General features: G+C 44.5%; 1 protein-coding gene across 1 annotated transcript; it reads left to right on the top strand.

Moving 5' to 3' along the window:
• Window positions 1–8,616: 8,616 nt before the first annotated feature.
• On the top strand, window positions 8,617–9,788 carry GPR119 (G protein-coupled receptor 119). The gene has a single exon (XM_004379617.2). The coding sequence runs from the start codon at window positions 8,702–8,704 to the stop codon at window positions 9,707–9,709; it is 1,008 nt and encodes a 335-aa protein (XP_004379674.1). The 5' UTR covers window positions 8,617–8,701; the 3' UTR covers window positions 9,710–9,788.
• The last annotated feature ends 6,685 nt before the right edge of the window (window positions 9,789–16,473 follow it).

Raw genomic sequence — 16,473 nt, 5'->3', positions numbered from 1 at the left:
GGCTAGGTGCTGGGGATACTACAGTGAACAAGACCACAAGACCCAGTGCCTGCCATTGAGCAGCTCGCAATGTTGCAAGACAGATACATAAATGAATACAAAGTGATGAGTGTCATAATGAAGGTATGCATTAAATACTATTGGAACTAAATAAGGGAGTAATAAATTCTGACTGCTGGGAGTAAGAAGGATCTGGGAGTGGAAAGCAAATTGTCAGGGAAAGCTACAGAGAGGTAGATGACAGTTGAGCTGGGCCTTGAAGGCAGTCACTGTAGATGGAAGACGGGATAGGTGCGGTACAGAGAAAGCATTTCAAGCAGAGGAACCGCTGGAGGCAAAAGCATCACACTATGAAAAGTATATGGTGTGAAGAGAAGATAGGATGGGGAAAGGCAGTAATGGCTGAAGGTGAGGATGGAAAAGTTCAGGCCGTTTGTGAAAGACCTTGTAGATGAAGCTAAGAAGTTCAGATTCCATCCTGCAGGCAATGAGAAGTGATCATGTGGTATAATTATAGTCATTCAACCAACGAACCAGCCAGCCACTTGTGTTGAGGACTTGCTATATGCAGACACTACATTAGGTACTGAGAATACAAAGGTAAATGTGCTCAATCTACAGGGAAAACACATATGTGAAGAAAATCATCCAGGTATGTGCCCTTGAGCGTGAAAGTGACAGGGTCAAATTTATTTTAGATCACCTTGGAACCAGTATGCAAAATGGAAGAATCGACTGAAGCCCGGCAAGTCTTGATGTTGGGAGACCAGTTTGGAGACCAGTTGGCTATGATGGGTGGGAGTAAAGCCAACAGATTTCAGAGGACAACTTGTTGATGAAAGTGCTCCCTCTCTCCCCACACTCATCCTTATGCGTAGTGGTTAAGAGTGCAGGCTTTGCCTGTGAGCAGCCATCTAAGATACTCCACTGGTCTCATCCCTTCGGGAGCAAGGGAGAGTGAAGAGAACAGGATACAAGGAAAAGATTAGTTTGAAGGACTAATGGACCACAGCTACCAAGGTCTCTACCAGACTGAGTCCAGTACAGCTAGATGGTGCCCGGCTACCACCACTGAATGCTCTGACTGGGATCACAACAGAGGGTTCTGAACAGAGCTGGAGAAGGATGTAGAACAAAATTCTAACTCACAAAAAAGACCAGATTTACTGGCCTAGAGGAGGCTGGAGAAACCCCGAGAGTATGGCCCCCAGACACCCTTTTAGCTTAGTGGTGAAGTCACTTCCGCGGTTCACTGTTCAGCCGGGGAGTGGACAGCCCCATAAAACCAAATGGGACTAGTGAGGCACAGCAGTCCAGGGACAAGGACTAGAAGGCAGAAGGGGACAGGAAAGCTGGTGATAGGGAACCCAAGGTTGAGTAAGGATGGTGTTGATGTGTTGTGAGATTGCTAACCATTGTCGTAGGGCAACATGTGTACTAACTGTTTAATGAGAAACTATTTTGTTCTGTAAACCTTCATCTAAAGTGAGAATAGCAGCACAATTGGAAGAGCGTAGTCGATGTCACTGAACTGTGCGTGTAGAAATTTTTGAAATGATGTATCTTTGGCTATGTGTATTTTCACAAAAATAAAAAAAGGTCAAGAAGGGAGAGGGTTGACATGTCGTGGGGTTGTTAACCAATGTCATAAAACAATATGTGTACTACTGTTTCATGAGAATCTATTTGTTCTGTAAACCTTCACCTGAAGTACAATAAAAAAAATAAAATAAAAAGACTGAAGGCTTTGGAGCCACACTACCTAGATTCCAATCCTGACTCTACCATCTACTAGCTGTGTGCCTAGAGCAAGTGACTCAACCTCTCTGTACCTCAGTTTTCTCATCTGTAAAATGGGGATAATAGTATCTACCTCACAAGGTATTGCAACCAAATATCCCTTGGGCAGTAGCCACTGCCAAGCAGCAATATAACCAGGACTCTTTTTTTAAATTGACTCCTCATGTCACCACCTGTCAGTTTGTTGCACTCGGGCGGCTTGCATGTTGCTACGATCCTGGAAGCTATGCCATCAGTATTTCAAATACCAGCAGGGTCACCCATGATGGACAGGTTTCTGTGAAGCTTCCAGACTAAGACAGACTAGGAAGAAAGGCCTGGTGATCTACTTTTGAAAATCAGCCAATGAAAACCCTATGGACCACAACAGAATATTATCCAATATATTGCTGGAAGATGAGCCTCTTAGGTTGGAAGGCACTCAAAATACACAGTGGCCACAACAATGGACTTGAGCCTACCAACAATCGTGAGGATGGCACAGGATCACTCTGTTGTACACGGGGTCACCATGAGTTAGAGCCAATTTGAAGGCCGCTAACAACCACCACCTCATGTTAACCCTTTAGCCCAGTATATTAGTTTCCTGTTGTTGCTGTAACAAATTATCACAAACTTAGTGGCTTACAACAACACAGATTTATTATCTTAAACACTTCTCACGGTCAGAAGTCCAAAATTAGCTTTACTTGGTTCAAGTCAAGGGTGTCGGCCGGGCTGATTTCTTCTGGAGGCTCTAAGGAAAGAATCTGTTTCCTTGCCTTTTCTTACTTCTAAAGGCCACCTGCATTCCTTGGCTCATGACCCCTTCCTCCCATCACTTCAACCACTTTCTTCCATCATCACATCTAATGCTGCTCACTCTGATCTCCCGCTTCCCTCTTATAAGGACTCGTGTGATTGCATTTAGGATTTACCTGGATAATCCAGGATAATCTCAAGGTTCTTAAATTAATCACATCTGCAGAGTCCCCTTTCCCCATATAAGGTAACATTTACAAGGCCTCAGCTAAACCATCGCAGGCAGACAGGCTAGTCTAGGCACTGCGAGAAATCAGGCGTGGTTTGTCCTGGATAATTCCTGGAGCTCCTCTCCCAGGAACCTAGCTCCCAAGGCAGGCTCTGCTGATGCCTACTTTCTTTTCCACTCCCATTCCATCTGAAACAGGGTGAATAAAGCATCTTGCTGACAGCCCACTACTACCAGCCTTTAATACATTCATTTAGGGTGGCCCAAACAGTTAAGCACTTGACTAACTAAAAGGTTGGCCGTTCGAACTTACCCCCTAAGATAAGGTTTGGCGATCTGCTTCCAAAAGGTCACTGCCCTGAAAACTTTATGGAGCAGTTCTACTCTGACACACATGAGGTTGCCATGAGTCAGAATCAGCTCGACGGCAACTGGTTAATACATTCATTGTGGGCTAGTTTGCCCAGAGAATAATCCCCCTTATCCTCCGACCTTCTTCCATTCCTCAAGCCCAGTTTGTTTGCCTTGTAAATGCTCCACACTGAAGACTCTTGAAACCCTCAGCCTGTTCCATCAGAATAGGCTGTAAGGACCAATCACTGACCTCCCAGGAAGGAGCCAGGGACCATGCTCTCTGTGGTGTTGACCTCACAGCATGGGCACACCCCTAGGATACGCAGCTGAGACCCTGTGGTGGTGTGGGGAAGGGGGCATAAAAGACCAAGAGGAACATGGGGAAGGTGGGAGAGGTAAGAAAGAAGGAAGGGAGATCAGGGAAGGAAATTACTTCTGGGGGCCCATTAAAAATGATTGTGTAGGGACTTAAAAGACAATTCAATGGTAACAGTAAGATCTTGTACCATTGTAGGAATTCCCTTCTGAGAGATGGGCATTCAGTCTCTGCTTGCATACTTGCAATGACAGGGAGCTCACTATTTTTACAAGGCTACCCAGATTAGTCTGAATCAACTTGTGGGTTCCTGAGAAGACAAGACAGGAAACAGAAAAGTTCTGACAACTAAAAGAAAAGAAATAAATGTCCAGGGCATGAGCAAAGGAAGAGCAGACTGAGAAGAACCTACCTACTGGGGGGTGGAGGTGGGGAGAGACCCGCGCAATGCAGTAGGCAGAAAAATGATCTCCCCCAAAATGTCCACATCCTAATCCCCAGAACCTGTGACTATGTTACCTTACACGGCAAAAGGGACTTCAAAGGTGTGATTAAGTTAAGGATCTTGAGATGGGAAGATGATCCCAGATTATCCTGCTGGGTCCAATATAATCACAAGGATCCTTGTAAGAGGGAGGCAGGAGGGTCAGAGTCAGAGAAGGAGATGCAATGTTGGAAGCAGAGGTTGGAGTGATGCAGCCAGAAGCCAAGGAATATGGGCAACCTCTAGAAGCTAAAAAAGACAAAGAAAGGATTCTCCCTTAGAGCCTCCAGAAGGATAGCAGCTCTGCCAACACCTTGATTTTAGCCCCTGTGATGGTTAAGTTTGTGTGTCAACTTGGCTGGGCCATGATTCTCAGTGGTTTGGCAGTTATGTAATGATGTAATTTGGCAGTTATGTAATGATGCAGTTATCCTCCATTTTGTGATATAATGTAATCACCTCCATGATGTGATCAGCCAATCAGTTGTAGGGGGAGATGCCTTGGGGGTGTGGCCTTCATCCAATATATATGGATGTTTTGGCAAAGCTCTCTGGCTTTTGCTTCCTCTACATCCTGCATCCAGCTCATCATCATCTGACCTCTGGTTCTTGGGACTTGAGCCAGCACCCTACTGTGTTGCCTGCCAATTTTGGGATTCATCGGCCTTCGCAGCCTGTGAGCCAGCAGCTTGCCATCTTCCCTGCTGATCTTGGACTCATCTGCCTCTGCAGCCTGTGAGCTAGCAGCCTGCCATCTGACCCGCTGATCTTGAGTTCATCAGCCCCTGCAGCTACGTGAGTCAGGAGAAGCCTCCAGCCTGATGCCTGACTTATGGACTTGGGACTTGCCAGCCTCTACAACCACGTGAGCCATTTCCTTGAGATAAATCTCTCTCTCTCTCACTATATATAGATATATGTACATATATACACACACATATATACACATGCTTCACTGGTTTTGCTTCTCTAGAGAACCCAGCCTAAGACAGTCCAATATGACCCTGAGTAAGAGATTAAAATTTAAGGCACTTGGTTTGTGGAAAGCTGCAGCTTACAGCTCTGGCCCCAGCTGCATCTTGAGCTTTGATATAAAATCCAGAATCCATTTTACTGTCTGATAAGTTACTTCTCTAATACTTGCTGTAAGTAACTTCCCTAATTCTCCCCGACCCTGGTCAAATGAATCGTAAAATGTTCATCTAACGTTTGTAATCACCTAACAGATGAGTCTAATACTACACTCTGGACAGACAGCTTAAGCTCCTCAAGTTGTCAAAGGCGCTTGGTGTGATTAAGGCTTCTGTCTACAATGTAGGCCTGACTCCATCTTAACTCCTTGACCATTTATCAGAAATCAACTTCTGCTTGCTATTCTCAGAAAATGTAATTACAAGATTATTACAAATTATTCCAAGTAAACTCTTACTGAATCTTGTTTTCTGTAAAGGTATCAACCAATCAAAAACATATGTTAACTCATCATGGTTTTTTCACAAACGCTACTTAGCATGTTTTAGTATAACTCATAATTTTTCTTGAAATTCTTATTAATATACATGGTTTTTACTATAACTATTTAACATAAATCCAATCAAAGTGTAATTATTATAACATTCATTAATCTTCCAGTAACCATTTAGAATACACTGTTATTTCCTCATTTATCTGTACTTAAACCCTTTGCTAATCCCCCCTTGTCTGACTGCTTGTTTCCATTTCAGTGGACCATATTGTGCCCCGGTTTGACCACGAATTGAATCATCACAATCCGTTAATAAACCTCTTAAATTTTAATTTCAGACAAGTGTCCAAGTTTTTCTGCTCCCCATTTAGGACTTCTGACCTGGAGAACTGTAAGAGAATAGATGTGTGTTGTTTTAAGCCACTAAGTTGGTGGTAATTTGTTACAAAGCAGCAGGAAATGAATAACCAGGTCTGGGGCAGGGCCTGACAGTCTGCATTTCTAACATTGGTCATGCCAGTGCTTGTGATCTGATACACACTTGGATTAACAAGAGACCAGAAGGCAGTTTACAAAGCCTTTTCACATCTATCATACCTCATTTTGTCATCTCCACAATCTTGTGATGTAGATATCATCATCCATATTTTACACATGAGGAAACCAAGGCTGCATCAGAGAGGTGAAGTCATTTGCCTAACTGAAGTCACAGGGCTGGAAGCCAGGTGTCCTGACTCCAAATCCTGTGCCTTTGTCTTGGACGGTGCTTCTCAGCCCTGGCTGCATATTAGAATCACCTGGTGTTATGAATCGAATTGCGTCCCCACCAAAATGTGTTGAAAATCCTTACCCCTATACTTGTGGTGCAATCCCACTTGGGAATAGGACTGTTATGCTCATGGACCACATCAGTGTAGGCTGTGTCTTAAACCAATCACCTTTGAGATATAAAAAGGGCAGACTAAGCACAGAGAAGGATGCACCAATGGAGAAAGATTGATGCTACCTGGATATCACCAAGAGCCCAAGAAAGAGTTGCAGAAAGAGACAAGGATTTTCGCCCAGAGTGAACAGAGAGTCTTCCCCTAGAGCCGGTGTCCTGAATTCAGATTTCTAGTCTCCTAAACTGTGAGAAAATAAATTTCTGTTCCTTAAAGCCACTCACTTGTCGTATTTCTGTTATAGCAGCACTAAGAAACTAAGACAACCAGAAGCTTTTAAGAATCCAAATGCCATCGGCTACATTTCAGCCTAACTACATCAGAATCTCTTGGGGTGTGACCCAAGCATCAGCATTTTTTAAAGCTCCCCAAGTGATTCTGCTGTACAGCTAAGGTTAACAACCACTGCACCAGATCAGTGGTTCTCAAAGTGTGGTCCCCGAATCAGCAGCATCCGCATCACCTGGGAACTTATTAAAAATGCAGATTCTCGGGCTCACTCCAGACTCTGTGGGTGGGGCCTGGCGATCTGTGTTTTAACAAGCCCTCCAGGCGATTCGGATGTTCTCTACCGTTGAAGGATGGGTTTGAAAAGGGCCAGCTTGACTCCATATTAGAAGCTGGGCTTGGAAAACAAAAGCACACCTCAAGTCCAGGTATAAAGTCAGGCCAGATGCTAAGCAACAGAAACCAGCCACCTAATGGGTGCATCAGAGTATGAATGGTTCTCAGGCTGGAAACTAGAATACCAAGCCCCCACGGCACAGGCTTTCCGATGGTTTGCAGGAGAGACATCTGCCAAAGGCACTCTCCGACTGTCAAAACATCCGGGAACAGGGTCCAGTATTTGCCTCCCCCGCTGCACCTTGTTCTCCACTCCCTCACTTAAAACACTAACCTTGCCCATTTGTGCTCTCACCCGAACTGAGTAAATAAGCTTCTAACAGCTCTTCTCCCCACCCCTCTCTCTTGGTATCCAAGATGAAAGTGGCAGGCAAAAGGTTAGTTCTAATGTACCCGAGCAAATGGGTATACAACCGAAAATAGGAGTAACCTCCCTGAGCCCATCTCCCCTGCCTCAGCAACACTGCTGCCCTTTGACCTAACCCCCACAAGTACCATCCCTGGAAAACAGAAAATTCCACAGCCAAATATCAGGGCAGATACCTTCTAGAACACAGCTCCTCTCCTCTTCTCCTCCTCTCCTAGAGACATCTTGGATCTATAGGATCGAGAAAGGCAAGTCTGGCAGCCAGGGCCCATTGACCAGAGACAAGGCAGGACAGGGTGCGGAAAAGGTTCTCAGTGAGTATACCCGACAGACAGCAGCTTTAGCTGGGAAAATGGGCTCTAGCTAGTCGACGACTCCTGGCGACCCTACGTGTGTCAGAGTAGAACTGTTCTCCATAGGGTTTCAATGGCTGATTTTTTGGAAGTAGATTGCCAGGACTTTCTTCTGAGGCACCACTGGGTGGACTCGAACTTCCAACCTTTATGTTAGCAGCTGAGCAAGTTAACCCTTGGCACCACCCAGGGGCAAACTGACAGCTATTAATAATTCTTTTCCTTGTTTTCCCCCAACCCTTCTGAATCTTCAACATATTGAGTTTCAGGGGATAAGAAACCGGGGAACAGGACACCCTATTTGAGAGAATTTGAGCTGCTAGGAAGCAAAGGATGAGAAACAGCTTACATGTGTGGTTAACTTTCCCCGCCCCAGCAAGGCGGCCAGGGCCCTGAAATAACTCGCCCGCCCTCACTTCCCACTTCAACTGATTATGATCATCTTGCTTGATTAAAAGCACTCGTAAAAGTAACTGAGAATTAGTTATTAAGCAAATGCTTCATTAAGCTGAGATTAGCTATTAAGCTAATACTTGAGGGTTAGGAAGAAAAGAAGTGGAAATTTAATATCAAGCTACGGAGGAAGAAAAAGTGTGATTAGAGTCAATTATATCCTCTGCCAGACAGGAGACCTGATGAATGTCCCTGTCTCTCCAAACAAAGTCGTTGAAGCATCAATGAAGGGAGAGAGCATGGCAAGACAGTGTGCGCCAGGGACTTGGGGGTTGTCTAGTAACTTGGTCGTTGGAGGGGGAGGGACTAGCTCAGGGCACGGGGAGGTCTGCACTGGGACCGCTGCTTTCAGAGAGCTGGGAGAGGCAGGAGGCTGAGGACTGAAGAAGAGAGAGGGAGAGATCCTCAATGACCTGCAGGATCCCAAAGATGGCAAGCTGCCAGCCTCAACTGCCAGCGATGGCCAGAATTGGGCTGGCCCTCTGAATCCACGGCTCCTTCTCCCCCAGCACATGAGAATTTGAGCTGCAGAACTGGCATGCCCTGGTAAGTGGAAGTCTGGACACTTCAAGACATGGAATCATCTTTCTCCTTTGGAGTGGTCCTTGCTGTCCTGGCCTCCCTCATCATTGCTGCAAATGCACTAGTGGCCGTGGTTATGATGTTGTTGATCCATAAAAATGATGGCGTGGGTCTCTGCTTCACCTTGAATCTGGCTGTGGCTGACACCTTGATTGGCGTGGCTATCTCTGGCCTAGTCACAGACCAGATCTCCAGCCCTGCTCGGTCTACCCAGAAGACCCTATGTAGCCTTCGGATGGCATTTGTCACTTCCTCTTCGGCAGCCTCTGTCCTCACGGTCATGCTGATTGCCTTTGACAGGTACCTTGCCATCAAGCAGCCCCTCCGCTACTTCCAGATCATGAGTGGGCTTGTGGCTGGGGCCTGCATTGCTGGGCTGTGGTTGGTGTCTTACTTCATTGGCTTCCTCCCGCTCGGAGTCCCCATATTCCAGCAGACCACTTACCAGGGGCCCTGCAGCTTCTTTGCTGTGTTTCACCCTCGCTTCGTGCTGACCCTCTCCTGTGTTGGCTTCTTCCCAGCCCTGCTCCTCTTCGTCTTTTTCTACTGCGACATGCTCAAGACTGCCTCCGTACACAGCCAACAGATCCGAAAGATGGAGCACGCGGGGGCCGTGGCTGGAGCTTACCGGCCCTCACGGACTCCCAACGACTTCAAGGCCATCCGCACCGTGGCTGTTCTCATTGGGAGCTTCACTCTGTCCTGGGCCCCCTTCTTTATCACTGGCATTGTGCAGGTGGCCTGCCAGGGCTGCCACCTCTACCTAGTGCTGGAACGGTACCTGTGGCTCCTTGGTGTAGGCAACTCCCTGCTCAACCCACTCATCTATGCCTACTGGCAGAAGGAGGTGCGGCAGCAGCTCTACCAGATGGCCCTGGGAGTGAAGAAGGGGCTCACCTCACTCTTCCTCCCTCTCTCTGCCAGGAATGGTGGCCCCCAGCGGCCCCGGGAAAGTTCCTGCCACATCGTCACTATCTCCCACCCACAGCTTGATGGCTAAGACGGTAAGAGCAGAGAAGTTTCTAAGCGCTTTCCCCCTCTCTTTTCTGGGCCCCAACTGGGAGATCAGACAGAGCTAAGGGAATTGTTTCAGGCAATTGACCACCGCCCCACCCCCTTCATCCCCAGGCTGAGAGGCAACTGAGGCAGGGTCCTGACTTTCTTCTATGATCACTTTCCCCATTTGCAAACCTCCATTCCTCCCTGTCCTTCTTTTGAAATAAGCCTGTTTCTCTTGTACAGGTATGATTACTTAAAGAAATGTACTACATCTCTACTTTCAGAAATGTAGAAATATACTACTGAAATGATGCTTCTAAGTCAAATCCTGGTTTAGAACACACTAGGGAAGCACTGTCCAATACAAACATAATGCAGGCCACATATATAATTTTAAATGTTCTAGTAGCCACGTTAAAAAGGTAAAAACAGGTGAAATGAATTTTAATTTTTTTTTATAATTTATTGCTGTTGAGCATATACACAACAGAACATACACCAAGTCAACAGTTTCTACATGTACAATTCGGTGACATTGATTACATTCTTTGAGTTGTGCAACCATTCTCATCCTCCTTTTCTGAGTTGTTCCTCCCCCATTAACATAAACTCACTGCCCCCTAAGTTTCCTATCTAATCTTGTAAATTTAATTTTTTTAACCCAATATATCCAAAATGTTATCATTTCAACATGTAGTCAATATAATTATCCTTTTTTTCATACTAAGTCTTTGAAATCCAGTGTGTATTTTACCCTTACAGCACGTTTCAGTTCAAACTAGCCACATTTCAAATGTTAACTAGCCACATGTGGCTAGTGGCTACTGTTCTGGCCTGCACAGCACTAGAGAAAGGAGGTGCTGCTCTTCTTAAATGTTTACTATAATGATTGCTTTGGTAAAGTGAGAGATTCCTGTAACTCCTGCCCTCCACCATTTATCTGGTATAAATCAGGGATTTTATATAGCAAGTTTGCATAAAGTGTCAGAACTGATTCCAAAGCTTATCTCTTTCCATGCCTCATGGTATTCAAAACAGTGTTTCTTTGGGAAATATCCTATCTTGCAATTATTTCTGCTGTTATCCCTCCTGGTGGTACGGTGGTTAAGCATTCGGCTACTAGGCAAAAGGTCGGCAGTTTGAATCCACCAGTCACTCCTCAGAAACCCCATCGGGCAGTTCTACTCTGTCCTATAGGGTCGCTATGAATTGGAATCGACTTGACGGCAACAGGTTTGGTTTTTGGTTTTGGGGCTAGCTTCCAATAATAGAACCTGATAAGCAAATAGTACTTAATGAAAATCACACTGCTATTTTTTCTGTGAGAATGTTAAAGTTAAAATTTTTAATAAAATAAAAAATAAAAAGTGAGCACTATTACATCTGTGTAATCTCTACCTGAAGCCATCCATGGTGGCGCAGTGGTTAAGAGCTTGGCTGCTAACCAAAAGGTCAGCAGTTTGAATCCACCAGCCACTCCTCAGAAACCCTATGGGGCAGTTCTACTCTGTCCTATAGGGTTGTTGAGTTGGAAGCAACTCAACGGCAATGGATTTGGTTTTTGGATTACCCCTCCCAATCCACCGACTTTTTAACTCAGTGGTGTCCCTTCCCCTCTGTTGGCTTAATATACCATTTGTAGCTACTTGCTGATAACAATGTTGAACCACCAATCCTGAGACACTGGGAGGGAAGGAAAAGGGGGAAGGGGTAGGAGGTCCCAATGCAGGTGCTGCTGTGCTCTCCACACTGGGCCCACTTTGCTCCTCAGAGCTAGCCCATCTTCCATTTACTCCCAAATTTGCATTTTCCTAAGAAACTCTATCCCACAGGAGGATGCCACCAGAATGGCACAGGAGACCAGCTAAGGAGCAGGTGACTCATTCTGCTCTCTGTGGGGTACAGAAACTGATGCTGTCAGCAGCTGGGAATTATACTCAGGCTCCCTCTGGGCAACTCTGGCAGCAGAAACTTGAGAACAGAATGGGGAGGAAGGAAATCCAGGAACCACTCTCTGCCTTCCAGAGCTTCCCTGGAACCCTTTCCCCAAGCCCCTGGTCTCCTCGCAGATCCCTAGCAAGTTGGGCTCTCAAGGCCCTACACTGGATTATCTCCCTAGAAAGCCGCTGAGTTGACAACAAAAGAGGACAAGAAGAAACAGTATGGATTAATTTGTCTGGGATTTGGTGCTGAAACAACCTTGGTAGAGGAAGGCCAAGCTAAGCTACGAGATGCAAATAGTAAGCTGGTAATTAACTTCAGGGAAAGCTAGGCTTCTGCTACAGACCCTGGGGTCTCAGAGCTGCTGTGACAGGACGAGAAGCAGAAAACAAGGTTCTAAAGTGATGGCCTGAGGATGCATTTGAGTCCAATGTGTAATGGCTAATTCCAAGAGGTCCTTGAAAGATTTCATTCACATCTCAGTCTATAATGTTCAGCACCTGGATGGAATCCGGCCATCCTCTTCTCAAAGGATTGTCACCACATCATGATGCTCTGCACTTGGGTTTTCTTAATTCCCCTTTAGTGTTAGCTTAACTCCAAGCTTTCTTTCGTCAGTTGTTCAGAGGGTGGTAATCCTTCTTAAAAATTCCCTTCTCATTATCCTTCACCCTGAATCTCCAGCCCAAGTGCCTGTTTCTCACTGATCTATTCTAATACACATCACCCTCCATTAGTAGATCTTTTACAGCTGCTCTGCTTACCACTCAGGCTAAGAGGAAGAACTTCACCATAGTATGCTTTATGTTCCTCCAACTGAAGACTTCTTGGCTCTCACATGGATGATGGAACCCAATGCCTTGAAGTGCTGAATATCCAACAAGTAACAGTTACACCAGGAATAAGAAACACTCTCAGATTGGGTTTTGAGTCACTGGGAACTACGTAAAATACAAATAGTAACTGGGTTTCAGACAAAATTGAAAACAGGCTCAAACCAATGTTCTCCTTATTGGTGGCTCAAAGGGGGCTTAATTTCCTGGCTTTGCTGCAAGGGACTTATCTTGCCAAAGTAATATATGCAAAGTGGAATGAAAATTAGGTTACAGGAGAAAGGCAGGCATTGAGGGGAGGCTAGGTGATTGATCAGTGTGTTATTAGGTTCAGTCTGACTAAGAAATCCTCCAACCCCTGGGGGTCAGTGTGTGTAGTGGAAAAAATCACAGGCTTTGAAGTCCAACAGACCAGTGTTCAAATTATGATTCAGTCATTTAAGTTCTCAAAGCTAACCGTTCCCTCACTTATAAAAGTGGGGTAGTGACCATGGTCTCGGGGAACATGTAGCTCAATTGGCATAACATAGTTCATAAAGAAAATGTTCTACATTCTACCTTGGTGTGTAGCATCTGGGGTCTTAAAAGCCTGTGAGCGGCCATCTAAGATACTCCACTGGTCTCACCCCTTTAGGAGCAAGGGAAAATGAAGAAAACAAGATACAAGGGAAAGATTAGTCCAAAGGACTAATGGACCACAACTACCATGGCCTCCACCAGACTGAGTCCAGTACAGCTGGATGGTGCCCGGCTACCACCACTGACCGCTCTGATAGGGATCACAATAGAAGGTCCTGGGCAGAGCTGGAGAAAAATGGAGAACAAAATTCTAACTCACAAAAAAGACCAGACTTACTGGCCTGACAGAGACTGGAGAAACCCCGAGAGTGTGGCCCCTGAACACCCCTTTAGCTCAGTAATGAAGTCACTCCCGAGGTTTACCCTTCAGCCAAAGATTAGACAGCCCTATAAAACAAAACAAGACTAATGGGGCACAACAGCCCAGGGACAAGGACTAGAAGGCAAGAGGGGACAGGAAAGCTGGTAATAGGGAACCCAAGGTCAGAAGGGAGAGTGTTGACAAGTTGTGGGGTTGTTAACCAACATCATAAAACAGTATGTGTATGAGCTGTTTAATGAGAAACTATTTTGTTCTGTAAACCTTCATCTAAAGTACAATAAAAAAAATTTTTTAAAAAAAGGGGAGGAAATTCTCCTTGAAAGAAAAAAAATAATAATAAAGTGGGGTAGTAATGCCTACCATGTATGATTATAGTGAGAATTAACTCAGATAATGTATGTGAACATGCCTAGTAAAGTACAGCATATTTTAAGTGCTCAGAAAATGTTCTGTTTTCTTCCTCTTCCTTGAAAAACCTGAAGACTAAAACAGCCAACTTAAAAAAAAAGAACAGCCAACTGACCAACTTCAGGGAGTCCATCATATTCAGATATTAAGACCTCCAGGACAGAAACAATTAGGCCCAGAACTCTGAATTACTCAACCATGATTAGGATTTTGGAAAATGAGTGATGAGAGGTGACTCAAGTTGAAAAAGACAAACAGTAAATCTAATACCCAGTATCAAGATAGATCAGATACAAACAAGGCACCATTATCATACAGGTGGCTTTATGAGCAGCCATAATTAACAATGCTGCATTTAATAAGCTACCAAGGGCAGAAGTATAGAATGCTATGTAAAAGTCTAATGGCTTTCTTGGATGCAGCCTCCTTCACAGATAAGAGAATGCACTGGTGGGGAAACACTTAGATTTCATTCAATGTGGTCTCCTAGTGGACTTGCAAAGAAGCCAGATTCAGTTCAGCAATTTGATCAAGATACACGAATGATATTAAGACCTTGTATGATAGAGTGCATATCAATCAATCCCATTTATAGTTTTCATGAACAGCTTATAGTGAAGTTTGTTATAAAAATTTTGACATGATTAAGCTTTATATTAATTCCTTGGGTAGCTAGAGTTAGTTAGGTATATTACACCTGTTTCAGAGGACTTAAAAAAACACCAAAAAAACAAACCCATTGCCATCGAGGCGATTCCAACTCATAGTGACCCTATAGGGCAGAGTAGAACTTCCCCTAGGACTAATCTTATATAAAATATAAGAACCCACAGCCCTCTGTACAGGCGTACTTTGCATTGTTTCACAAGTGTTAGGGGCAGGGTTCCCTGACCTACCAACACTCTCCTGCTTATCCACATGACCAATAAGCGTCTCTCTGAGAGCTGGCCAGCCAGAGTTAGCCTTGGAATACCTTCTTCCTATGTGGAGGAGTGTTAACTGGTTCAAATGGGAATTGAACTCATGACTCTGATTTCATTCTCACCATGCTCAGTTACTGGCTAAACTGAACAGAGGCACAAGAGATACTTCAAGGACACACATAGAACAGGAGGAGCCATGGTGTCAAGAGCTGGGACAAGAGCAGCAAGGAACTCAAGGGCAGACCACAACTCCTTGGCTACTGTCAGCCACTCACTTATTTTATAACCCCTCAGTAACTTCCATGCCATCCTTCAGACTGATGACTGGTCTGGAATGTTGTCCTTTTAACTAACAAATCAACATTTGTTATTTCTGCAGTCCTATAAGCTCAATGGAAACCCTGGTGGCATAGTGGTTAAGTATTCCAGCTGCTAACCAAAAGGTCAGCAGTTTGAATCCACCAGGGACTCCCTGGAAACTCTATGGGGCAGTTCTACTCTGTCCTATAGGGTTGTTATGAGTTGGAATCGACTTCACGGCAACGGGTTTGGTGTTTTATAAGCTCACTGGTGGTGTCTACAAATGTCAACTGTCATTCATTCATTCAGTCATGCATTCATCTATCCATCCACCTACCCCACAAAAATTTATTGAGAGCTAGGTGATAAAATTGCCTCAGCTTTACTGGGATTTCTTTTCGAGATATACATAGATGCACATATGATGTGTATTATTCTTTTATGATTATAAAAGCAATTTTTATTCATTATAGAAATTTTTGAAAATGTCAAAAATAATAAAGGTACCTATAATAATGCCTTTGAATTATAGTGTTGGCAAAGAATATTGACTATATCATGGATTGCCAGGAGAACGAACCAGTCTGTCTTGGAAGAAATACAGCCAGAGTGCTCCTTGGAAGCGAGCATGGCAAGACTTCGTCTCACAGACTTTGAACATGTTATCAGCAGGGATCACTCCCTGGAGAAGGACATCATGCCTGGTAAAATAGAGGGTCAGTGAAACAGAGGAAGACCCTCGATGAGATGGATGGACACAGTGGCTGCAACATGGGCTCAAACATAGCAACAATTGTGAGGATGGTGCAGGACCAGGCAGTGTTTCATTCTACATACAACATAATAACTTATAATGCTTGCGTGTTTTCTCGATATATAAGTATATAATATTTTAACCTACAGTTGTGCATTTAGGTCATTTCCAATTTTTCATGATTATAACAGCACTATAAATACCCTGTTTAATTCCTTAGGATAAATTCTCCAAAGCAATATTACTAGGTCAAGGAGTCTTAAGCATTATAAGAATTTTGGTTCATATTTTTGCTGGCATTTCTTGAAGTGTAATGTTTCCTAGGCTATCTGCTAAGAGAAGTCATAAGGGAGCCATAAATGAACAGACCACACAGATACGAATACCTCAGAGAAATAAAAGGGCCGCCACTGTCCACGTGCATGGCTTCCTGAAAGTATACATCATTCTGAGGGGGTGAACCAGCGGTTTTGTTACAAAAGGAAGCCTCTTGATAGTGTCCTGCTGCTCGGGTAAACTTGCCTCCTGCAAACAGAAATCTGGGCAAGCGGGACACGGCAGTTTTAGAACAGCCCTCACGGTACAACTGTATCACCACTACACCACAGTGATATCCGGATATCAATTTCAGTGTGTTTTTACTCTTAAAATTTCCTGAAGTAGTTGCTTTGTGCAATACCATAAAATGCTAAGTAGGCACGAGAA

This window comes from Trichechus manatus, unplaced genomic scaffold (assembly GCF_000243295.1).
Source record: "Trichechus manatus latirostris isolate Lorelei unplaced genomic scaffold, TriManLat1.0 scaffold00066, whole genome shotgun sequence".
Lineage (NCBI taxonomy): Eukaryota > Metazoa > Chordata > Mammalia > Sirenia > Trichechidae > Trichechus > Trichechus manatus.
This window is presented reverse-complemented; position numbering and strand designations above follow the sequence as displayed.